The sequence below is a fragment of the Salvelinus namaycush genome, chromosome 26 (assembly GCF_016432855.1).
Source record: "Salvelinus namaycush isolate Seneca chromosome 26, SaNama_1.0, whole genome shotgun sequence".
Taxonomy (NCBI): Eukaryota; Metazoa; Chordata; class Actinopteri; order Salmoniformes; family Salmonidae; genus Salvelinus; species Salvelinus namaycush.
The window spans coordinates 37869301-37895398 of record NC_052332.1 but is presented as its reverse complement, the minus strand read 5'-3'; the positions used below and the strand labels follow the sequence as shown (position 1 = coordinate 37895398).

The 26098-nt window shown below is 44.7% G+C and overlaps 2 protein-coding genes across 2 annotated transcripts; both read right to left on the bottom strand.

Annotated features, from left to right (window-relative positions):
* Positions 1-2223: 2223 nt before the first annotated feature.
* Positions 2224-2499, bottom strand: LOC120021140 (cytochrome c oxidase assembly factor 4 homolog, mitochondrial-like). The gene has a single exon (XM_038964779.1). The coding sequence runs from the start codon at positions 2497-2499 to the stop codon at positions 2224-2226; it is 276 nt and encodes a 91-aa protein (XP_038820707.1).
* A 6833-nt stretch (positions 2500-9332) lies between these two features.
* Positions 9333-25162, bottom strand: LOC120021139 (extensin-like). Its single transcript, XM_038964778.1, has 2 exons — positions 25006-25162; positions 9333-10027 (listed from the first exon to the last, which is right to left on the bottom strand). The coding sequence occupies exons 1-2, from the start codon at positions 25160-25162 to the stop codon at positions 9333-9335; spliced, it is 852 nt and encodes a 283-aa protein (XP_038820706.1).
* Positions 25163-26098: the final 936 nt, after the last annotated feature.

Below are 26098 nucleotides of genomic sequence, written 5' to 3'. Positions count from 1 at the left end.
CCTGTCAAATAAATATATTCACATCAAATGTGTCCTGCCAATACAGGAAACTGAAGGCACCCTCAATCTCTTGGCAACAACACACACCCATCCTCAACCAATGCTCTACAGATAGTAAGGGGTTTTAAATGTGAATGTTGTGTTATTTCAAGACAAACACACACACATCACAGGAGGCGAAGAAGTACTTTGCTTTGTGTTTTCTGTTAAATGTCTTCACAGCACACATGCTCACACGCTCTATATACACTACATGATCAAAAGTATGTGGACACCTGCTTGTCGAACATCTCATTACAAAATCATGGCCATTAATATGGAGTTGGTCCCCCCGTTGCTGCTATAACAGCCTCCACTCTTCTGGGAAGGCTTTCCACTAGATGTTGGAACATCGCTGGGAGGACTTGCTTCCATTCAGCCACAAGAGCATTAGTGAGGTCGGGCACTGATGTTGGGCGATTAGGCCTAATATTGATACAGCGGATAGCATTGAAAAATGTTTAAAACGTAAAAGTTTTTATAATTATATAATATAATTTAAATAATCTATAGCGCATAAATCAACTAAATTAACTCAGTACGTTTGGCGCTACTGTCTGTGCACACAGGTTTCCATAGACTACAGCGCGTGTCTACTGTCTGTGCACACAGGTTTCCATAGACTACAGCGCGTGTCTACTGTCTGTGCACACAGGTTTCCATAGACTACAGCGCGTGTCTACTGTCTGTGCACACAGGTTTCCATAGACTACAGGTAACAGTATAACTTTAAACCGTCCCCTCGCCCCGAAACGGGCGCGAACCAGGGACCCTCTGCACACATCAACGACGGTCGCCCACGAAGCATCGTTACCCATCGCTCCACAAAGGCCACGGCCCTTGCAGAGCAAGGTGCAACCCTACTTCTAGGTTTCAGAGCAAGTGACGTAACTGATTGAAATGCTACTAGCGCGTACCCGCTAACTAGCTAGCCATTTCACATCCGTTACACTCACCCCCCTTTCAACCTCCTCCTTTTCCGCAGCAACCAGTGATCCGGGTCACGGCACCAATGTAACAGTTTAACTTTAAACCGTCCACTCGCCCCGACCCGGGCGCGAACCAGGGACCCTCTGCACACATCAACAACGGTCGCCCACGAAGCATCGTTACCCATCGCTCCACAAAGGCCGCGGCCCTTGCAGAGCAAGAGGCAAACACTACATCTAGGTTTCAGAGCAAGTGACGTAACTGATTGAAACACTACTAGCGCGTACCCGCTAACTAGCTAGCCATTTCACATCCGTTACATACAGCGCATGTCAAACTCATTCCAAGGAGGAACGAATGTCTGCGTTTCTTCGCTCCTCTCTTTTACTTGACTGATGAGTTAGTAAGGAACTCACCTCGCCTGGTTGTCTTCACTGACAGAAAAAACAACACCACACAGACACTAGGCCCTCCATGGAATGAGTTTGATACCCCTGGGCTACAGCCTCGGCTTGGGTCTCCAAACTTCACTCCAGAAAATTAAGAAGCCATATACCTAGAATAAAAATGTGGAATAACGACACAGCTATGTATATTTCACTGTGGAAAAGAGGCCGAAATACCTGTCATGTTGACAGTTTGCTGAAATCAAGGTCAGAATACAGCATCTCTGTAGACACACTTCTGACACACCTCCATTTCTGCATCTCCACCCCAAACCAATACCTTGCTGACACATGTGTTTCCCTTAAGAATCTTTCCCTTCCTGCTTCATTTCATGGTCAGAATACGTGGAGAGAAAGGTGCATAAATAAGGAAGCTCAATTTATGTAACTTGGGTCTGAATTCCCCCCTACTTAAAGACGGGGAGTTATTAGAAAGCTGTACGAAAAGCAAGGTGAACACAGCTGTTGCTAAGAGATGAGAGGTTGGGAAGGAGGTTGGGTGTAGGAGTGCTACGATTGTGGATTTTACACTCAGTATGATCTTTGACAGAAAACAATCGTATAAATATCATTTTTTCAAAATAAAACTGTGTCCCTCCGTGCGATCATAGTCTCTCATTTTAATGTGACTGTGAGAATGTGGCTGTGATTGATACATGTCCTTCTCCTTGCTCAGAGAAAACTGAGGTCATACTGCCACCTTGTGCATAGCGTCTGTAACAACATGTGGGACTGTACTTAAGGCCCTGCGTTGAACTACACAAAAAGGGGGAATTTGATTGATCAACACCAACCAGTCTTTGCTCTTCTAAGGAGACTCTGTGTCCCACACTGCTGCTGCTTGAGCCTGCCTCATCAGCTGTTCCTTCCAGGCTTTCTGGAAGATCATCATACAGTCTTTGAAGGTCTGGACCTGGCTCGGAAACTTCATCCAGTCCTGGTGGTCGGCCATGCCCTCCTGGACGGCATAGTGCTGCTCTATACAGCCTGTCCTGCTGATCATCTGGTCCACTGGCTCCTCCTCATCCTGGTCCTCGCTGGGGCTGGGCCGACGGCTCCGGTTCTGGGGTGGAGGGGAGGCCATTTTGAGAGGCAGCTCTGTCTGGGAGGAGAGATAGACTAGCCCCCACACCTCCATCTTGGCACACCCCCACAATTATAAAAATGTCGGGCACACGGGTACAGCTTAGAGGGAGTAAGAGAATATACATTAAGTAGGATCATGTACATGTTGGGCCACTGACTGCATCATTTCAGTACAACTAAATTGAATTTCAGTTTCCCTGAATTGCCTGAATTGAAAGGGAATTAAATTAACACCAACCCTGCTGCACAGTACAATCAATCAATCAATACACTTTTATAGAGTTTTATTTTGTTTTACAAATGTTTCTGTCACAAAGTGCTTTACAAAACCTAACCCTAAACTCAGGCTCCACAAACTGGCTTCAGGTTAGACCTTAAATCCATCTTCAGTAGTGGTCTGGGATTGCATCATAGAATAAGCACTTGGCCAGGAGCAGAAGGTGAAGATTAATATGGTGTTTTAACCTTAATCCAATGACGTGGTGAAATGTTTTGTTATTGTCACGTTGAATTCACGTTTGTTGACAACTCAACTAAATGTAAATCAAAACTAGACGTTGAAATAACGTTGGTGCCCAGTGGGATGTATTAAAGTCTCCAATCTCCTTTCCAGTTTATTTAACACCTGATCTACTCTTAGTGTGGAGATCCCGCTAGCGGGATCAAATTCGACAACGTCCGGTGAAATCGGAGCACGCCAAATTCAAAATTCAAAATCATAATATTAAACATTCATGTGTCATACATGATTCTTTAGCTTAGAATCTTGGTAATCGAACTGCGTTGTCGGATTTCTAAAAGGCTTTACGGCGAAAGCATAGCATTCAATTGTCTGAGGACAGTGCCTCACGTTAGCATATTTTCCAAACCAGCACAGGCGTCACGAAATAACAAATAGCGATAAAATAAATCACTTACTTTTGAATATCTCCCTCTGTTTGCAATCCCAAGGGTCCCAGCTACACAATGAATGGTCGTTTTGTTCGATAAAGTCGTTCTTTATATCCCAAAAACGCAGTTTAGTTGGCACCATTGAATTCAATAATCCAGTCCTTCAACATGCATACAAAGCATTCCAAAAAGTTACCAGCAAAGTTCGTCCAAACGAGTCAAACAATGTTTTCTATTCATCTCAGACCATGTGAAACAAGATTCTCTGGTCTGATGAAACCAAGATTGAACTCATTGGAATGAATGCCAAGCGTCACGTCTAGAAGAAACCTGGTACCATCCCTACGGTGAAGCATGGGGGTGGCAGGGACTGGGACACTAGTCAGGATCGAGGCAAAGATGAACGGAGAAAAGTACAGATAGATTCTTGATGAAAACCTGCTCCAGTGTCCTCAGGACCTTAGACTGGGGCGAAGGTTCACCTTCCAACAGGACAATGACCCTAAGCACTCAGCCAAGACAACGCGGGAGTGGCTTCGGGACAAGTCTCTGAATGTCCTTGTCCTTGAACCTGATCGAACATCTCTGGAGAGACCTGAAAATAGCTGTGCAGCAACGCTCCCCATCCAACCTGACAGAGCTTGAGAGGATCTGCAGAGAAGAGTGGGAAAAACTCCCTAAATACAGGTGTGTCAAGTATGTAGCGTCCTACCCAAGAAGACTTGAAGCTGTAATCGCTGCCAAGTTGTCCTTTCGTCCAACCACTTCGTCCTTTGACATTTTGTACACTACTTTTTTAGTTACCTCAGGCACAGGTCTCCCAAAGGGTGCTATGAGTGTCTGGACTCCGCTGGGTGTGTGAGAGCAATGTAATTCTGGAGGACCACTACAGGAACTGGAAACCCTGCAGTCAACTTCTGAAACACATGCAGTACACAAAAGGAGGTCCGTTGCTGGACATCACTTTGGAGTTTGGTGAACTGAAGGAGGGACATCTGCAACACTTAATCTGTTTAGGTAAAATAATGGTGATATTTGTTCTATTTGAGTCCAAGTTCACTGTATGCATATTGACTAAAGCAGTGTTTCCCAACCCTGGTCCTAGAGTACCCCCAACAGTACAGATTTATATTGTAAAACTAGAGAAGCACAACTGACTCAACTTGTCAACTAATCATCAAGTCAATGAGTTGAATGAGGTGTGTTTGTCAAGAGCTACAACGAAAGTGTGTAGTGTTGGGTGTACTGGAGGACCAGGGTTGGGAAACTGTGTAGTGTTGGGGGTACTGGAGGACCAGGGTTGGGACTCTGTGTAGTGTTGGGGGTACTGGAGGACCAGGGTTGGGACTCTGTGTATTGTTGGGGGTACTCGAGGACCAGGGTTGGGACTCTGTGTAGTGTTGGGGGTACTGGAGGACCAGGGTTGGGAAACTGTGTAGTGTTGGGGGTACTGGAGGACCAGGGTTGGGAAACTGTGTACTGTTGGGGTACTGGAGGACCAGGGTTGGGAAACTGTGTAGTGTTGGGGGTACAGGAGGACCAGGGTTGGGAAACTGTGTATTGTTGGGGTACTGGAGGACCAGGGTTGGGAAACTGTGTACTGTTGGGGGTACTGGAGGACCAGGGTTGGGAAACTGTGTATTGTTGGGGTACTGGAGGACCAGGGTTGGGAAACTGTGTACTGTTGGGGGTACTGGAGGACCAGGGTTGGGAAACTGTGTAGTGTTGGGGGTACTGGAGGACCAGGGTTGGGAAACTGTGTACTGTTGGGGTACTGGAAGACCAGGGTTGGGGAACTGTGTAGTGTTGGGGGTACTGGAGGACCAGGGTTGGGAAACTGTGTAGTGTTGGGGGTACTGGAGGACCAGGGTTGGGAAACTGTGTACTGTTGGGGTACTGGAGGACCAGGGTTGGGAAACTGTGTAGTGTTGGGGGTACTGGAGGACCAGGGTTGGGAAACTGTGTACTGTTGGGGTTACTGGAGGACCAGGGTTGGGAAACTGTGTAGTGTTGGGGGTACTGGAGGACCAGGGTTGGGAAACTGTGTAGTGTTGGGGGTACTGGAGGACCAGGGTTGGGAAACTGTGTAGTGTTGGGGTTACTGGAGGACCAGGGTTGGGAAACTGTGTAGTGTTGGGGGTACTGGAGGACCAGGGTTGGGAAACACTAGCCATTTTCCCTTTTGTGTTCGTGGGTTCTTGTCTATGTGTAGTTGCCTGTTCAGCACTCATTTGTATAGCTTCACGGTTCATTTAGTTATTTAGTTAGTTTTGTTCAGTGTTCATTCTTAGAATAAAGAAGAATGTACGTATAGCACGCTGTGCCTTGGTCTCGTCCTTTTGACGGCCGTGACACCAGGGTTGGGAAACACTGGACTAATGCACTCAACGTTGTTCTTGGTTGTGCTGAATGAATCATACAATAATTCTTTCATTCTTTTCAATTGATTGTGTTGTGCACGGACCAACCGTTCCCTGAGGGATGAGATGAAGATTCTGCATGAAGAGGGACATGGACGTGTCTTTCCAGGAAGTGCATGAGATCACCTGATTCCATGTTAAGCTTCTCCGTCCTAAGTTCTCAGCTCTCTGACTGAACAATCCCTATTTTTGGGACGTGGAAGTACACTGTGTAGTGATACTTTATCTGACAGTGAAAAAGGCAACACTAATTTCACGGCTGTACCTGTTCCTCAGAATCTTCAGTCAACAAGAGGTATGGCACCATCATTAAGTGTCTATATTGACAGTTAGGCCGGGATTCAATCCAATGGCGCTTGTAGACAACGTCTCTTTTTAAGGCAATGTTCCCACATTCCCGGGTATTACATTCACGATAAACACTGCATATATCGGCTCAATCGGTTATTACCTTTAAATGTCTCCTTTAAATATTTGTTTCGCACGTTTGCTTGTTCAGAGTTGCATATTACTCTCAGAGTTGCATATATTTCTCTCAGTTGCATGTTCAGAGTTACATATTTATTTGTTGTTGTCTTCTATTTATTACACTCAACCCATCCTCCCCTTTTTCTTCTCTCTTTCTCTCTGCCTCCTCTTTCCTCTCTTTCTATCTCTCTGCCTCCTCTCTCCTCTTTCTCTCTCCCTCCTCTTTCCTCTCTCTCTGCCTCCTCTTTCATCTCTCTCTCTGCCTCCTCTTTCCTCTCTCTCTCTCTCTGCCTCCTCTTTCTCTCTATCTCTCTGTCTCCTCTCTCCTCTCTCTCTCCCTCCTCTTTCATCTCTCTCTCTGCCTCCTCTTTCATCTCTCTCTCTGCCTCCTCTTTCCTCTCTCTCTCTCTGCCTCCTCTTTCTCTCTATCTCTCTGTCTCCTCTTTCCTCTCTCTCTCTGCCCCCCCTTTCCTCTCTCTCTCTCTGCCTCCTCTTTCCTCTCTCTCTGCCTCCTATTTCCTCTCTCTCCGCCTCCTCTTTCATCTATCTCTCTGCACCCTCTTTCCTCTCTCTTTATCTCTCTGCCTCCTCTTTCCTCTCTCTCCGCCTCCTCTTTCATCTATCTCTCTGCACCCTCTTTCCTCTCTCTTTATCTCTCTGCCTCCTCTTTCCTCTTTTTCTCTCTCTCCGCCTCCTCTTTCCTCTCTCTCTGCCGCCTCTTTCATCTCTCTCTCTGCCTCCTCTTTCCTCTCTCTGCCTCTTCTTTCCTCTCTGTCTGCCTCCTCTTTCCTCTCTGTCTGCCTCCTCTTTCCTCTCTCTCTGCCTCCTCTTTCATCTCTCTCTCTCTTTCTCTCTGCCTCCTCTTTCCTCTTTTTATCTCTCTCTGCCTCCTCTCTCTCTCTCTCTCTCAGCCTCCTCTTTCCTCTTTTTCTCTCGCTCTGCCTCCTCTTTCCTCTCTCTCTGCACCCTCTCTTTATCTGTCTGCCCCCTCTATTTCTCTGCCCCCTCTCTCTCTCTCTGCCACATATTTCCTCTCTCTCTCTGCCTAATTTTTCCACTCTCTTTATATCTCTGCCTCCTCTTTCCTCTCTCTCTATCTATCTGCGTCATCTGAGTCATATAATGTTCTGACTAAGGAATGAATAGGCAGCTGTCGTTCACAGGGTCATATTCATACCAGAGCCTGGTACAGAAGCCCTGATTAGAAACAATGTCAAAAATGGACTGAAACTGAAAAGAAAATGTGTTTTATTGATACTGTGTCGTTGTTGTTCTGTAATCGGATTCTGAATTTATGTTCTTATGTTATAAACACACATTTTTAATGTTTGATTCTTTGTACTAACTATATGTTTTGTATTAGAAGTAGTGTATTCATCAGACCCTGTCAATCAATCAAACAGTGTGACATATGTTTATGCAGATGATTTTTAAAAGAGTGATCAAATGAAGATCCTACATCTGTATTTAGAGGGAGCATCCATCCTTATACAATGCCTCACAATCCCTCTATTACAATGTATTTATTACAGTGTAAATATCTGTAATAATTGTGTCTTTAATGTTATTTAATGTCCAAATATCATCCTCTTTCTAGTTTTGTAACTTTTATGGTGTCAAGAAGATCTTCCTTTGGTTTCATGACACATAATCTTTCTATTTTTTTTTACTTCATTTTCTTCTCTCATTAAAATATGAGGTTTTGGATTCTGCTGACGTCAGTGTTTCAGTCTATGATCAAAACTGTCAGAGGAAGAGTGAGTAACGCTGCTGATTCAATGAGGCGAGAAAGACAACCTGCCAATCATGGGAGAGGCATGGTTTCCTGGGGCACCTGCCAATCAGAGACTATAAGAGGATGGTTAGCTGCCAATCAGATGGCTGGAGAGGTCACAGGTAGGAAGTCAAGGTCAGAGATAAACTCAGATCAGCTTGTAAGAAGGACACGAGGCAGGAGAGGGAGCGAGAGATAGAGAGAAACTGAGTGAGTGAAAAAACATTCTGTTTGTGTGTGTGTTACAGAAAGGTCCAGTCAAGTGGAGAAAGGCAGTGTGAAAGTGAAAGCAACCTGGAGAGGTGTAGAGTGTGACAGAGAAGGAGAGAGAGAGAGAGAGAGAGAGAGAGAGAGAGAGAGAGAGAGAGAGAGAGAGAGAGAGAGAGAGAGAGAGAGAGAGAGAGAGAGATGGAGAAAATGAAAGAGATAGAGGGAAAGAACAAGAGGGTGGAGCGAAGGAGGAGCGAGGAGAGTATGCAAGATGGGAGGGATTCAGTGTGTGTGTGCAGGGCCTAGGCATAAGAGACATAAGCAACTGCTTAGGGTCCCACGGATGCTAGGGGGCCCCTGACCCCCCAAAAATAAATACATTTGGGGTCAACTTACTGTTGAGAGTAGCAACAGTAGAATTGCAATTTTGAAATGTGTTACTGACTACTACTAGTACCGCTACTGCTGACTACTATGGGCCCTGGACAAAAGTAATATGGTTTCATTTGGGACTAACACATACACATGTGGAGACAGTTAGGGGCGGCAGGTAACCTCGGGGCTACAGCGTTAGACCAGTAACTGAAAGGTTGCTCCACAGGCCTTGAGGAAGGCACTTAAACCTAGTTGCTCCAGGGGTGATGTACAATGATGACCCCCTGCTGTGATCCAACTCCCTGCGAGTGTCTTGGGTGGAGTAGGGGATATGCAAAAAATATATATATTTTCTATTACACACTTTTGTGTAACAGGACAAATATAAGCACCCACACAATTATTATTGTAAAGAATCATGTCCTGTCTTATTCAAAAGGTTGTGATGGTACAGGGCATTCCCACTGGGCACACACTGGTTGAATCAATGTTGTTTACATGTCATTTCAATGACATTACACTGAACTAACGTGGAATAGACGTTGAATTGACATCTGTGCCCAGTGGGTAATGTGTGGTCTTTGGGGGTTATAAGACTAATGTCACTCACCCAATGGGGCAAAGCTGTACTTGGGTCTTTTAGTCACACTATGTAATGACTATAGTCATTGGGGGTGAGGACTATATGATCACTTAGGTTGGGTGTTGTGGTCGGGGTCTGGGTGTGGGGGTCTGGGTGTTGTGATGGGAGTCTGGGTGTGGGGGTCTTGGTGTTGTGATGGGGGTCTGGGTGTGGGGGTCTGGCTGTTGTAGTGGTGGTCTGGGTGTGGGGGACGAGGTGTTGTGTGTGGAGGTATGTGTGTTGTGATGGGGGTCTGGGTGTTGTGGTGGGGGTCTGGGTGTGGGGATCTGGGTGTGGTGTTCTGTGTATGGGTGTTGTGGTGGGGGTCTGGATGTTGTGGTGGGGGTCTGGATGTTGTGGTGGGTGTTTGGGTGTTGTGGTGGGGGTCTGGGTGTTGTGGTGGGGGTCTGGGTGTGGTGGTGGGGGTCTGGGTGTGGTGGTCTGGGTGTTGTGGTGGGGGTCTGGGTGTTGTGGTGGGGGTCTGGGTGTGGGGGTCTGGGTGTGGAGGTCTGGGTGTTGTGGTGGGGGTCTGGGTGTGGGGGGTCTGGGTCTGGGTGTGGGGGCCTGGGTGTGGGGGTGGGGGTCTGGGTGTTGTGCTGGGGGTCTGGGTGTTGTGGTGGGGGACTGGGTGTGGGGGTCTGGGTGTTGTGGTAGGGGTCTGGGTGTTGGGGTGGGGGTCTGGGTGTTATGGTGGGGGTGTGGGTGTTGTGGTGGGGGACTGGGTGTGGGGGTCTGGGTGTGGGGGTCTGGGTGTTGTGGTGGGGGACTGGGTGTGGGGGTGGGGGTGTGGGGGTCTGGGTGTGGTGGTGTGGTGTGGGTCTGGGTGTTGGGGTGGGGCTCTGTGTGTGGGGGTCTGGGTGTTGTGGTGGGGGTCTGTGTGTTGGGGTCTGGGTGTTGTGGTGGAGGTCTGTGTTGTGGTGGGGGTCTGGGTGTTGTGGTGGGGGTCTGGGTGTTGTGTTGGGGGTCTGAGTGTGGGGGTGGGTGTCTGGGTGTGTGGGTCTGGGTGTTGTGGTGGGGTCTGGAGGGCAGGGAGATACTGGGTTTATCTATGGGGGGGGGGGGGGAAATACGTTTCCAGATGCAGACTCAGGGATGATTAACTCTGGAGATTCCTTCAATCTCCACATAGTTCTTTAAATCTGCTTTCAGTTTCTTTGCACCCCATGTATGGGATGATCTACAGAGTTCCTTGCAACTTGATGTTCTGGTGTCTCTAGGGCAGTTCAACTGGATGTTCTGGTGTCTCTAGAGCAGTTCAACCTGATGTTCTGGTGTCTCTAGAGCAGTTCAACTTGATGTTCTGGTGTCTCTAGGGCAGTTCAACCTGATGTTCTGGTGTCTCTAGGGCAGTTCAACTGGATGTTCTGGTGTCTCTAGAGCAGTTCAACCTGATGTTCTGGTGTCTCTAGGGCAGTTCAACCTGATGTTCTGGTGTCTATAGGGCAGTTCAACTGGATGTTCTGGTGTCTCTAGAGCAGTTCAACCTGATGTTCTGGTGTCTCTAGGGCAGTTCAACCTGATGTTCTGGTGTCTCTAGGGCAGTTCAACCTGATGTTCTGGTACCTCTAGGGCAGTTCAACTGGATGTTCTGGTGTCTCTAGGGCAGTTCAACCTGATGTTCTGGTGTCTCTAGGGCAGTTCAACCTGATGTTCTGGTGTCTCTAGGGCAGTTCAACCTGATGTTCTGGTGTCTCTAGGGCAGTTCAACTGGATGTTCTGGTACCTCTAGGGCAGTTCAACTGGATGTTCTGGTGAGTCTAGGGCAGTTCAACCTGATGTTCTGGTGTCTCTAGGGCAGTTCAACCTGAGAGAGATTAAAGTAGATGTCACGTGTCAAAATATTGATTGATGACCCTAAGTCCAGCTGTCAAAAAAAATGATTGATGACCCTATGTTCTGCTGACGTTCTGCTGACGTGGTGCAAGCCCAGGGTTTCCTGTCCTGACCCCCCTTTTGGTTTGAGGGGGGGCGTGGTTTCAAAAAAAAAATGATTGATGACCCTATGTTCTGCTGATGTTCTGCTGACGCGTGCAAGCCCAGGGTTTCCTGTCCTGACCCCCCTTTTGGTTTGAGGGGGGTGGGGTGGTTGGGGGTGTGTGTGCTGAACATTTCAAAGAGTAAGGCCTATTTTATAGCTTATAGCCCTCCGGGGTTGTTGTCTAGGAAACACTAATGTCAGGGGCACAGCCTTATAAAGCCCCGGAACAATCCCTGTTTAAGCCTGTACAAGATCTTAAGAATAACCATGGAATTTGGGATCGGTGACAAAGCAGTGATGACTGTAACAACTGAAGCAGGCCCTAGGGTTGTCCATAGAGCACGGGCAAAGTATCAACCCGCAATATATGATGCTCCAAAAAAACGTTTTTTAAATGTGTATAGAACCCAAATACCGCCAGCAAATGCGCTGAAAGATCAAGTGTTGATGTCTAATGGCCAGCTGTGGGGGTATCGGTTTGATTACCTGGCCTGTAGAGTGACCCTCTATACGGTAGCTGAAGGAGAAGAATATACAGACCAGACTGTAGGCTTGGACTATGGTGTTGAAGACTGGTCGGTTTTTCGCAAGGTTGTGTGTCCTGAACTGGGCCTTATCACCAAGGGGTATAGTGTGTTCACGGGCCACGAGACCCGTTGGGAAGGTACCCCTGACTCCTCAGGACGAATATTTCACAGGGTGAAAATACAAAGACAGAATGGACGTCCGTGCGGCTGCGTGGAGTTCTATATCGGCACCGAGGAAATCCGAAACCAAAACATTAGGGAGGGGGGCCTGACTGGTGATTCCAGACTGCGTCTGCTTATTCCTTTTAAAAGTTGGGATGTAATGGAATTGAACATGTTGCAGGCGTTGGATGCTCTCTTTGTACAGAGCCAACAGCGGCAGAGCATTGTTCATTTAAAGAAGTGCATAATATATACGAATCGTAAAGATTACGATTCAAAAGAGCCTCAAGAAGATACAGCGTCAGAAGAAAACTAAGTAAGCGGATGCTTTAACCACGCCCAGATACCCAAAGGCCTGGTTCTACAATAAAAAGAAAAAAGCAGACAGTTCTTCATTTCATCATACACCATGGATATCCAGACCATCTACGAGGACGCAGCTACGTCATGGGGGCCCGACACTAAGGACTCAATGCCACGAAGCCCTACACTCTACTCCCCCCTGGCAAGACCCGAGACACCCCCTACATTTACACAACCTGAGGATGTGTTTGATGGGGTGGCCAGTACTATTTTTGTGGACACAATCAAGGCTTCTGTAGCTACACTTTTAGACGTGGTGATTGGCGAATATATACGAGAAAAATGCATCGGCTGTGAGATCAATCATCCCAGCCAGCGTCGTCATCCTTGCCTCTACGACCCTCCTAGATACTACTTTTTCAATCATTTTGAGGAGCTGGTGAAAAGACTGTGGTCCTGCCGGTTTATACCAGCGCTGGTCATCGCCCTGGAGTCTATGGGTCTTGTGCCGTCTATCCCTAGAGTTTACGGGGTAACCGAAGCCTTCCTACATGAACTGAAGGAGGCCATCTTCATCCACGAGAAACTCAAAGAAATCCGACACACCCTGGTGGACGACAACAAATACAGGGAAGCTGTGGTGGCTGATGTGATGCTTTTCTGGCTCAATAAATCCCAAGAGACCGAGTGACATTTTGTTATTTAGACGTAAAGCTATGGGTAACTATGTGTCTACGATGTTGGAGCGAATAAATACATTTTTTCTTTTGAGAGACCTTACAAATGTTATGCAGCAGATTATTGAAAATAAAGTGAACAATGTATCGTTCTACACGACACACAATACCTGGGCTAATGTAGAGCGTTTGCTGAAAATGGAACAAATCATGAATCATGTACGACATACGGGGGATAGTATGCAATGGACACAGATGGTATCCAGAATTGTTGATGATTCTGAAGAAGTAGAAATAACTTTGGCTAAGATTTTACATTATTTGTTTGAACCACCATTTAATGTGAACGTGTATCATATTTGTTGTTTATATACTTATATATCCGACGTGTGTGTTTTAAAAATTCAGCGACACAAACCTGTAAATCTAAACCATATATACAGGGTGTTGCATGCTGTGATTGTTGAGAAAACTGGGACTTGTATCTTGCAACAAATCCTGAATTGGTTGTATACGTAATACAAGGTGTTAAAAAATAAAAATTCACAAACTGAAATGTTGTCGTTATTTGAAAGTGGCTCATTAACGTTATTGTAACTCAGAGAGGTAAGAAGGATGGCTGAGCAGCTGTTGAAAAACATTTATTATAATCCCGCTAACCCCGGGTCTTATGGTGGTAAAGAGCGTTTACAGAGAGCTATAGCCGAAGAAACAGGTAGCCTGTTAAGCGATGCTAAAGTGAATGAGTGGTTATCAGAGCAGGATGCCTATACTCTCCATAAACCTGTAAGAAAACAATTTCCAAGAAATAGAGTTTTTTCTACGCATCCCTTATCCCAATTTCAGGCGGATCTATGTGACATGCAGGCCCTTGCAGATAAAAATGATGGAAATCGCTACATGCTAACGGTTATAGATATTTTCTCTAAAGTAGCCTTTGTAAGGGTGTTAAAAAATAAGAGCGGGGCCGAGGTAACCCGGGCCTTTGACTCGATCTTGAAGGCAGGAGGCGCACCCAAGAAAGTGCAGACTGATGGCGGAAAATAATTTTTTAATAAGACATTTCAGAAGCTAATGAATAAGTATAATATAGTACATTTTGCTACAGGTTCTGATTTGAAAGCTTCGGTTGTGGAACGCTTTAATAGGACTTTGAAGGAGCGGATGTGGAGATATTTTACAGCTCACAACACACATAGATATATCGATATCGTTCAGGATTTAGTACAGGGGTACAACAACAGCTACCATAAGAGTATACGTATGAAGCCCTCTGAGGTGTCTTCTGAAAACTCTTTTCAAGTCTTTAAAAATCTGTATGGTTTGTTCCCACTTTGCCGTAAGAAGAAAATGACTTTTAAATTCCTAGTGGGTGACTTGGTGCGTATATCGAAGTTGAGGGGTGTTTTCGACAAAAAATACGAACAAGGTTACAGCTCGGAGTTGTTTACCGTTACAGAATGTCTGCCACGCATACCCCCGGTCTACAAGTTAAAAGATTATGACGGGGATCTTATAGAGGGATCTTTTTATGAGAAGGAATTACAGAAGGTCCAGTTGGGTAAAGACAAAGTCTTTCACGTGGAGGAGATTCTAGATCAGAAGAGAGAAAAGGGTAAAAAATGGTTGCTGGTCCGCTGGAAAAACTGGCCCCAAAAGTTCAACAGTTGGGTATTGGAGCACGATGTGGTGGATGCAACGGGTGTTAACTTAAACCCTCAGTCAGGATAACTAGCGCATCATTCGCGTGTACACAGTTGTGCATCATGGAACACAGCGGCTTCTACCTGACTCTCCCCAGTAATGCGTCTGCACATATATACCGTAATAATCAGAGTTCGAATTATACAACCAATTTTCCAAAGCCTATAGAGTTATCAGAGGCTTGGGAAGTAGGTCTCAGCGAGATTACATACCCCCATAGTTGGTATAATATCAAAGATAAGGACCGTGATTTTTATTGCAAAAAGTTATCGGAACCTGCGAAACTTATTAAGCTTAAAAAAGGTTTCTATAGAACCGTCGACAGGATCGTCGCAGAGTTGAATGAACACCTAACCCTGAACAGGATGGAAATATTCCTATTCTACAACCCTATCCATAAAAGGATACAAATCTCAGGGCCTGCTAACGGTGGTATAAAGACCAGCGGTAATTTATCCTACATGTTGGGGATGGGTCCCAATAAATGGACGTATGTGAAAGATAAATTATTCCCATTCCCTGCGGATATACATGCAGGATTTTACAACATATTTGTGTATACGGACATCATAACCTATCAAAGGGTCGGAGACACATGTGTGCCCCTCCTGCGAACAGTTCATATAGACGGAAAGGATGGGGACATCGTCACTGTCAATTATGACAAGCCGCACTACGTACATGTCAGCAAGAAATATATTGAAAACATTCTGGTTGAGCTTAAAACGGATCAGAACGAAAACATTGAATTTACTTATGGTAAAACGATTGTAAAACTCCACTTTAGACCCACCAAAACCTCTCTACATATATAATATTTGGTATTATATTTATAAACATAATACAAATAAAAGGGTTATGGAGCACCATCAGCTCGACCCTAACCGTTATGTTTCATACTATGTGGATCAAGTGGGTAATGGACTACCAGGATATCATGGAGCACCGACAATGTACGGTGCGGGGATAGGGGGTATATTTCGTAACCTCTTTAGGATGGTTTTACCGTTTATGAAGAGAGGCTTCAGCATAGCCAAACCACATTTAAAATCAGCGGCTAAAAATATAGTAAGTGAGGTTGTAGCAAATGCTATGACCCGAAGGGCGTCACCAGATGTGGAGCATCAAGAAGGCTCGGGGCTTATGATATTGTCTCGAAGGCCAAAAAAGAGACCCCCAGGTTTAAGACGCAGGCCGGCACCTAAAAAGCGGAGGTTAACTGTTAAAAGAACCTCAGTAAGTCAAAGACGTGGTAAAGTGAGGAGGTCTGGACCAAAAAGAATACTAGGAAGTATTTTCTAAAAGAATAAGTGACATGGCTCTTTTACACCGAATGTCCTCTGAAGCTATAAAGACAGAACTCGATCTTTTCACGGCACCGTTAACCCAGCATTCAATAGACAGGTCCAGTTATGTGGAGATAGCCCCCCTCTCGGCTATTACAGATAAAGGGCCTATCGAATTTTTCATACCAGGCCACGGTGACAACTATCTGGACCTCAACAACACCTTGGTGCATTTACGTCTAAAAGTGACCAAAAGAGATGGGTCTAATATTGCAGGCGATGCCAAAGTGAGTCTCATTAATTACCCCTTGGCCACCATCTTCTCCCAAGTGGATGTGACTTTGGGTGAACGCCTAATCAGTCAAAGCAGCGCCACATACCCTTATAGAGCCATCATGGAGTGTTTGCTAAACTACTCCGAAGACACTCTCAAAACACAATTTAGCGCCGGGTTGTTTAGCAAGGATACTGCAGGAGCCGCTATGGAATCGACAGACCCTTCCACCGGTGCAAACAAAGGACTGGCGGCACGTGCTCGCTACTGCGCCGAATCTCGAGAGTTTCATTTGCTAGGCCCTATACACTCTGACATTTTCTTTCAAGAACGGTTACTCTTAAATTCTGTGGATTTAAGATTAAAATTAACCAGGGCCAAGGACGAGTTTTGCCTGATGTCTCCCCAAGACGGGGATTTTAGTTTGAAAGTGTTGGGGGCCACCCTTTTTATTAAAAAAGTGTCTGTATCTCCGGCAGTACGCCTGGGTCACTCACATGCTTTGATGAAAGGAAATGCCCTTTACCCTCTCCAAAGAATTACCATGAAAACCTTTAGCATACCTGTGGGCAGTAGAATCTGCAGTCAAGAAAACCTATTTCTAGGCCCTTTACCTAGATATGTGGTTATAGGTCTGGTTGATCACGCCTCTAATACGGGGAGTTTAGATAAAAAAAACTTTAATTTTCAACACTTCAATGCAGAGTATGTAGCTCTCTGTCAGGACGGACGTCAGGTTCCGGCTAAGGCTTTCCAACCCCAATTTAATAACAACATATCTGTGCGAGAATTTTACAATCTATTCCTGGCTACAGGGCGACATCTCAAAGATCTCTCTTTGCCTATTGACAGAAATGATTTTGCAGAGGGTTACACGTTGTATGCTTTCAATTTATCCCCTGATGATGACACCTCAGGAAATCTGTCTGTGATGTCCCAAGGTAACCTCAGGCTGGAAATGCGTTTCCGTACACCTTTAACATGTACAGTTAGCATGATTGTTTACGCATGCTCTGATTCAATCTTGGAAGTGAATGCCCGAAGACAGGTCTTAGTGGATTATTATTAAGGACCTTTGAGCAAAGACATGAATACCCAAGAGTTGGAAGGGCTCATGAGCCGCTTGATTGGAAAACAATTTTGTGGAGTGATGGCGTGTGATGAATTACCTATTGAGATATGGCCTGAGAGGCCTGCAATGTTTATTGTCAATACCCATCCTAAACACAGGCCTGGTGAACATTGGCTAGCTATGACCTTAGAACAGGAAGGTGGAAGAAAAATCTCAACTTTTTTTGATTCCTATGGCTTTCCTCCCGGTTTTTCCCATTTCCCTAAATCTATTAAAGATTTTTTGACCCTAAACGGTTCAAAGATCTACTACAGCATCAAACAAGTGCAAGATAACCTTTCCACTACATGCGGTCACCACTGTGTATTTTACCTGTGCCAAAGAGCCCGGGGAGTTTCTTTTGAAGATGTTATGTCTCTTTATAAGGAGGATTTAAGAAGTAATGATAACCTTGTATCTTGTTTTGTTAGAAAATATCAAAAGTGTTCAAATGTGTGTCCTTTAAGAACGCGTAATCAAGGCGTATGCTCACGTCATATGTTTCAAGAATGCCACAAATGTTAAATTGCTTATTTTTCAAATAAAAAATTTATTGAATTTAATCATAGTCATTCAAAAGTCATTTTCAAAAGTCTAACCACCCCGAGAGATCGGGATTAGGAAAAGGTCCTGAGACGTTCATGGGAGTAAATGAGTTAGCATCATCGCTTTCATAGGGGGACGGTGTCGTTGGGGCATCTTTAGGGGTGCTGTATCTCGTTGAAGGCTTTTGTTTTAAAGCGTGAATCTGTTGACGAAGCTTATGGTTGGGTACACCCGAGAGGGGAATGTTGAGGATTGCCAGGGCCTTAAGAAACTGACGCCAGCCGGGAGGCCTTCGGTCATCAGCAACCTTGTGGGCAGCCGTGGTACTTTTAAGCAAGTCCAGCATATGGGAACCCCTGATAACAGAGCCCTGAAGGATAAACTCTCCAGAGTCGTTCCAAGCAGCTATCCCCTTTGAGTCTTTTATCTTGTTCATAATGTATTTAACATTCTTCCTGTTACGTAAAGGCACATGGGTCAGTAGGTCATGCATAACTTTATCTTCAAATGGCATTTGAGCTTCACCAGACATATGATCTTCACTAGGTAAGATCGCCGGTACAGGCCTTACAGGGGCATGGCTATCGCTAGGTTCGACATCTGTTAAAGGGTCCGGTAGGGAAAGTGTTAAATGGTTAGTCTCTCTCTCCCCTTGCTTTACCAGAGTCAAATACCTTTGCATTAGGTTTGTGTATTTTTGAATCTTATCATAGGGGTTCAATCCTTTTCGGTTCAAAACATCCTTCATGGCCATATCCAAATCATTTTCCGCTGTTTGTCTGATATCTTCAGGACCATGCATTTGTTTTTTAAGTCTATCCAACTCTTGTTGAGGCACCAAGTACATTTTAGTGGCCATCACACCGCGTGTTCAACCCCCACGTCTGGCCGCAATAAGGCTGGTGATGAAGGGCACGGCTATACTGAGTAAAGGTAGAAGAAAACCCCCAGACTGTTGCGGCCAGACGTGGGGGTTGAACACGCGGTGTGATGGCCACTAAAATGTACTTGGTGCCTCAACAAGAGTTGGATAGACTTAAAAAACAAATGCATGGTCCTGAAGATATCAGACAAACAGCGGGAAATGATTTGGATACGGCCATGAAGGATGTTTTGAACCGAAAAGGATTGAACCCCTATGATAAGATTCAAAAATACACAAACCTAATGCAAAGGTATTTGACTCTGGTAAAGCAAGGGGAGAGAGAGACTAACCATTTAACACTTTCCCTACCGGACCCTTTAACAGATGTCGAACCTAGCGATAGCCATGCCCCTGTAAGGCCTGTACCGGCGATCTTACCTAGTGAAGATCATATGTCTGGTGAAGCTCAAATGCCATTTGAAGATAAAGTTATGCATGACCTACTGACCCATGTGCCTTTACGTAACAGGAAGAATGTTAAATACATTATGAACAAGATAAAAGACTCAAAGGGGATAGCTGCTTGGAACGACTCTGGAGAGTTTATCCTTCAGGGCTCTGTTATCAGGGGTTCCCATATGCTGGACTTGCTTAAAAGTACCACGGCTGCCCACAAGGTTGCTGATGACCGAAGGCCTCCCGGCTGGCGTCAGTTTCTTAAGGCCCTGGCAATCCTCAACATTCCCCTCTCGGGTGTACCCAACCATAAGCTTCGTCAACAGATTCACGCTTTAAAACAAAAGCCTTCAACGAGATACAGCACCCCTAAAGATGCCCCAACGACACCGTCCCCCTATGAAAGCGATGATGCTAACTCATTTACTCCCATGAACGTCTCAGGACCTTTTCCTAATCCCGATCTCTCGGGGTGGTTAGACTTTTGAAAATGACTTTTGAATGACTATGATTAAATTCAATAAATTTTTTATTTGAAAAATAAGCAATTTAACATTTGTGGCATTCTTGAAACATATGACGTGAGCATACGCCTTGATTACGCGTTCTTAAAGGACACACATTTGAACACTTTTGATATTTTCTAACAAAACAAGATACAAGGTTATCATTACTTCTTAAATCCTCCTTATAAAGAGACATAACATCTTCAAAAGAAACTCCCCGGGCTCTTTGGCACAGGTAAAATACACAGTGGTGACCGCATGTAGTGGAAAGGTTATCTTGCACTTGTTTGATGCTGTAGTAGATCTTTGAACCGTTTAGGGTCAAAAAATCTTTAATAGATTTAGGGAAATGGGAAAAACCGGGAGGAAAGCCATAGGAATCAAAAAAAGTTGAGATTTTTCTTCCACCTTCCTGTTCTAAGGTCATAGCTAGCCAATGTTCACCAGGCCTGTGTTTAGGATGGGTATTGACAATAAACATTGCAGGCCTCTCAGGCCATATCTCAATAGGTAATTCATCACACGCCATCACTCCACAAAATTGTTTTCCAATCAAGCGGCTCATGAGCCCTTCCAACTCTTGGGTATTCATGTCTTTGCTCAAAGGTCCTTAATAATAATCCACTAAGACCTGTCTTCGGGCATTCACTTCCAAGATTGAATCAGAGCATGCGTAAACAATCATGCTAACTGTACATGTTAAAGGTGTACGGAAACGCATTTCCAGCCTGAGGTTACCTTGGGACATCACAGACAGATTTCCTGAGGTGTCATCATCAGGGGATAAATTGAAAGCATACAACGTGTAACCCTCTGCAAAATCATTTCTGTCAATAGGCAAAGAGAGATCTTTGAGATGTCGCCCTGTAGCCAGGAATAGATTGTAAAATTCTCGCACAGATATGTTGTTATTAAATTGGGGTTGGAAAGCCTTAGCCGGAACCTGACGTCCGTCCTGACAGAGAGCTACATACTCTGCATTGAAGTGTTGAAAATTAAAGTTTTTTTTATCTAAACTCCCCGTATTAGAGGCGTGATCAACCAGACCTATAACCACATATCTAGGTAAAGGGCCTAGAAATAGGTTTTCTTGACTGCAGATTCTACTGCCCACAGGTATGCTAAAGGTTTTCATGGTAATTCTTTGGAGAGGGTAAAGGGCATTTCCTTTCATCAAAGCATGTGAGTGACCCAGGCGTACTGCCGGAGATACAGACACTTTTTTAATAAAAAGGGTGGCCCCCAACACTTTCAAACTAAAATCCCCGTCTTGGGGAGACATCAGGCAAAACTCGTCCTTGGCCCTGGTTAATTTTAATCTTAAATCCACAGAATTTAAGAGTAACCGTTCTTGAAAGAAAATGTCAGAGTGTATAGGGCCTAGCAAATGAAACTCTCGAGATTCGGCGCAGTAGCGAGCACGTGCCGCCAGTCCTTTGTTTGCACCGGTGGAAGGGTCTGTCGATTCCATAGCGGCTCCTGCAGTATCCTTGCTAAACAACCCGGCGCTAAATTGTGTTTTGAGAGTGTCTTCGGAGTAGTTTAGCAAACACTCCATGATGGCTCTATAAGGGTATGTGGCGCTGCTTTGACTGATTAGGCGTTCACCCAAAGTCACATCCACTTGGGAGAAGATGGTGGCCAAGGGGTAATTAATGAGACTCACTTTGGCATCGCCTGCAATATTAGACCCATCTCTTTTGGTCACTTTTAGACGTAAATGCACCAAGGTGTTGTTGAGGTCCAGATAGTTGTCACCGTGGCCTGGTATGAAAAATTCGATAGGCCCTTTATCTGTAATAGCCGAGAGGGGGGCAATCTCCACATAACTGGACCTGTCTATTGAATGCTGGGTTAACGGTGCCGTGAAAAGATCGAGTTCTGTCTTTATAGCTTCAGAGGACATTCGGTGTAAAAGAGCCATGTCACTTATTCTTTTAGAAAATACTTCCTAGTATTCTTTTTGGTCCAGACCTCCTCACTTTACCACGTCTTTGACTTACTGAGGTTCTTTTAACAGTTAACCTCCGCTTTTTAGGTGCCGGCCTGCGTCTTAAACCTGGGGGTCTCTTTTTTGGCCTTCGAGACAATATCATAAGCCCCGAGCCTTCTTGATGCTCCACATCTGGTGACGCCCTTCGGGTCATAGCATTTGCTACAACCTCACTTACTATATTTTTAGCCGCTGATTTTAAATGTGGTTTGGCTATGCTGAAGCCTCTCTTCATAAACGGTAAAACCATCCTAAAGAGGTTACGAAATATACCCCCTATCCCCGCACCGTACATTGTCGGTGCTCCATGATATCCTGGTAGTCCATTACCCACTTGATCCACATAGTATGAAACATAACGGTTAGGGTCGAGCTGATGGTGCTCCATAACCCTTTTATTTGTATTATGTTTATAAATATAATACCAAATATTATATATGTAGAGAGGTTTTGGTGGGTCTAAAGTGGAGTTTTACAATCGTTTTACCATAAGTAAATTCAATGTTTTCGTTCTGATCCGTTTTAAGCTCAACCAGAATGTTTTCAATATATTTCTTGCTGACATGTACGTAGTGCGGCTTGTCATAATTGACAGTGACGATGTCCCCATCCTTTCCGTCTATATGAACTGTTCGCAGGAGGGGCACACATGTGTCTCCGACCCTTTGATAGGTTATGATGTCCGTATACACAAATATGTTGTAAAATCCTGCATGTATATCCGCAGGGAATGGGAATAATTTATCTTTCACATACGTCCATTTATTGGGACCCATCCCCAACATGTAGGATAAATTACCGCTGGTCTTTATACCACCGTTAGCAGGCCCTGAGATTTGTATCCTTTTATGGATAGGGTTGTAGAATAGGAATATTTCCATCCTGTTCAGGGTTAGGTGTTCATTCAACTCTGCGACGATCCTGTCGACGGTTCTATAGAAACCTTTTTTAAGCTTAATAAGTTTCGCAGGTTCCGATAACTTTTTGCAATAAAAATCACGGTCCTTATCTTTGATATTATACCAACTATGGGGGTATGTAATCTCGCTGAGACCTACTTCCCAAGCCTCTGATAACTCTATAGGCTTTGGAAAATTGGTTGTATAATTCGAACTCTGATTATTACGGTATATATGTGCAGACGCATTACTGGGGAGAGTCAGGTAGAAGCCGCTGTGTTCCATGATGCACAACTGTGTACACGCGAATGATGCGCTAGTTATCCTGACTGAGGGTTTAAGTTAACACCCGTTGCATCCACCACATCGTGCTCCAATACCCAACTGTTGAACTTTTGGGGCCAGTTTTTCCAGCGGACCAGCAACCATTTTTTACCCTTTTCTCTCTTCTGATCTAGAATCTCCTCCACGTGAAAGACTTTGTCTTTACCCAACTGGACCTTCTGTAATTCCTTCTCATAAAAAGATCCCTCTATAAGATCCCCGTCATAATCTTTTAACTTGTAGACCGGGGGTATGCGTGGCAGACATTCTGTAACGGTAAACAACTCCGAGCTGTTCGTATTTTTTGTCGAAAACACCCCTCAACTTCGATATACGCACCAAGTCACCCACTAGGAATTTAAAAGTCATTTTTTTCTTACGGCGAAGTGGGAACAAACCATACAGATTTTTAAAGACTTGAAAAGAGTTTTCAGAAGACACCTCAGAGGGCTTCATACGTATACTCTTATGGTAGCTGTTGTTGTACCCCTGTACTAAATCCTGAACGATATCGATATATCTATGTGTGTTGTGAGCTGTAAAATATCTCCACATCCGCTCCTTCAAAGTCCTATTAAAGCGTTCCACAACCGAAGCTTTCAAATCAGAACCTGTAGCAAAATGTACTATATTATACTTATTCATTAGCTTCTGAAATGTTTTATTAAAAAATTATTTTCCGCCATCAGTCTGCACTTTCTTGGGTGCGCCTCCTGCCTTCAAGATCGAGTCAAAGGCCCGGGTTACCTCGGCCCCGCTCTTATTTTTTAACACCCTTACAAAGGCTACTTTAGAGAAAATATCTATAACCGTTAGCATGTAGCGATTTCCATCATTTTTATCTGCAAGGGCCTGCATGTCACATAGATCCGCCTGAAATTGGGATAAGGGATGCGTAGAAAAAACTCTATTTCTTGGAAATTGTTTTCTTACAGGTTTATGGAGAGTATAGGCATCCTGCTCTGATAACCACTCATTCACTTTAGCATCGCTTAACAGGCTACCTGTTTCTTCGGCTATAGCTCTCTGTAAACGCTCTTTACCACCATAAGACCCGGGGTTAGCGGGATTATAATAAATGTTTTTCAACAGCTGCTCAGCCATCCTTCTTACCTCTCTGAGTTACAATAACGTTAATGAGCCACTTTCAAATAACGACAACATTTCAGTTTGTGAATTTTTATTTTTTAACACCTTGTATTACGTATACAACCAATTCAGGATTTGTTGCAAGATACAAGTCCCAGTTTTCTCAACAATCACAGCATGCAACACCCTGTATATATGGTTTAGATTTACAGGTTTGTGTCGCTGAATTTTTAAAACACACACGTCGGATATATAAGTATATAAACAACAAATATGATACACGTTCACATTAAATGGTGGTTCAAACAAATAATGTAAAATCTTAGCCAAAGTTATTTCTACTTCTTCAGAATCATCAACAATTCTGGATACCATCTGTGTCCATTGCATACTATCCCCCGTATGTCGTACATGATTCATGATTTGTTCCATTTTCAGCAAACGCTCTACATTAGCCCAGGTATTGTGTGTCGTGTAGAACGATACATTGTTCACTTTATTTTCAATAATCTGCTGCATAACATTTGTAAGGTCTCTCAAAAGAAAAAATGTATTTATTCGCTCCAACATCGTAGACACATAGTTACCCATAGCTTTACGTCTAAATAACAAAATGTCACTCGGTCTCTTGGGATTTATTGAGCCAGAAAAGCATCACATCAGCCACCACAGCTTCCCTGTATTTGTTGTCGTCCACCAGGGTGTGTCGGATTTCTTTGAGTTTCTCGTGGATGAAGATGGCCTCCTTCAGTTCATGTAGGAAGGCTTCGGTTACCCCGTAAACTCTAGGGATAGACGGCACAAGACCCATAGACTCCAGGGCGATGACCAGCGCTGGTATAAACCGGCAGGACCACAGTCTTTTCACCAGCTCCTCAAAATGATTGAAAAAGTAGTATCTAGGAGGGTCGTAGAGGCAAGGATGACGACGCTGGCTGGGATGATTGATCTCACAGCCGATGCATTTTTCTCGTATATATTCGCCAATCACCACGTCTAAAAGTGTAGCTACAGAAGCCTTGATTGTGTCCACAAAAATAGTACTGGCCACCCCATCAAACACATCCTCAGGTTGTGTAAATGTAGGGGGTGTCTCGGGTCTTGCCAGGGGGGAGTAGAGTGTAGGGCTTCGTGGCATTGAGTCCTTAGTGTCGGGCCCCCATGACGTAGCTGCGTCCTCGTAGATGGTCTGGATATCCATGGTGTATGATGAAATGAAGAACTGTCTGCTTTTTTCTTTTTATTGTAGAACCAGGCCTTTGGGTATCTGGGCGTGGTTAAAGCATCCGCTTACTTAGTTTTCTTCTGACGCTGTATCTTCTTGAGGCTCTTTTGAATCGTAATCTTTACGATTCGTATATATTATGCACTTCTTTAAATGAACAATGCTCTGCCGCTGTTGGCTCTGTACAAAGAGAGCATCCAACGCCTGCAACATGTTCAATTCCATTACATCCCAACTTTTAAAAGGAATAAGCAGACGCAGTCTGGAATCACCAGTCAGGCCCCCCTCCCTAATGTTTTGGTTTCGGATTTCCTCGGTGCCGATATAGAACTCCACGCAGCCGCACGGACGTCCATTCTGTCTTTGTATTTTCACCCTGTGAAATATTCGTCCTGAGGAGTCAGGGGTACCTTCCCAACGGGTCTCGTGGCCCGTGAACACACTATACCCCTTGGTGATAAGGCCCAGTTCAGGACACACAACCTTGCGAAAAACCGACCAGTCTTCAACACCATAGTCCAAGCCTACAGTCTGGTCTGTATATTCTTCTCCTTCAGCTACCGTATAGAGGGTCACTCTACAGGCCAGGTAATCAAACCGATACCCCCACAGCTGGCCATTAGACATCAACACTTGATCTTTCAGCGCATTTGCTGGCGGTATTTGGGTTCTATACACATTTAAAAAACGTTTTTTTGGAGCATCATATATTGCGGGTTGATACTTTGCCCGTGCTCTATGGACAACCCTAGGGCCTGCTTCAGTTGTTACAGTCATCACTGCTTTGTCACCGATCCCAAATTCCATGGTTATTCTTAAGATCTTGTACAGGCTTAAACAGGGATTGTTCCGGGGCTTTATAAGGCTGTGCCCCTGACATTAGTGTTTCCTAGACAACAACCCCGGAGGGCT

Excerpts from the sequence above, each read along its gene's own strand:
- LOC120021140 (XM_038964779.1), bottom strand. The coding sequence starts at position 2,499 with ATGGCCTCCCCTCCACCCCAGAACCGGAGCCGTCGGCCCAGCCCCAGC.
- LOC120021139 (XM_038964778.1), bottom strand. The coding sequence starts at position 25,162 with ATGGATATCCAGACCATCTACGAGGACGCAGCTACGTCATGGGGGCCC. Across the intron at positions 10,028-25,005 it reads TGTGTTTGATGGGGTGGCCA|TCCCCCACCACAACACCCAG; the intron begins GTACTATTTTTG and ends CCCCACACCCAG.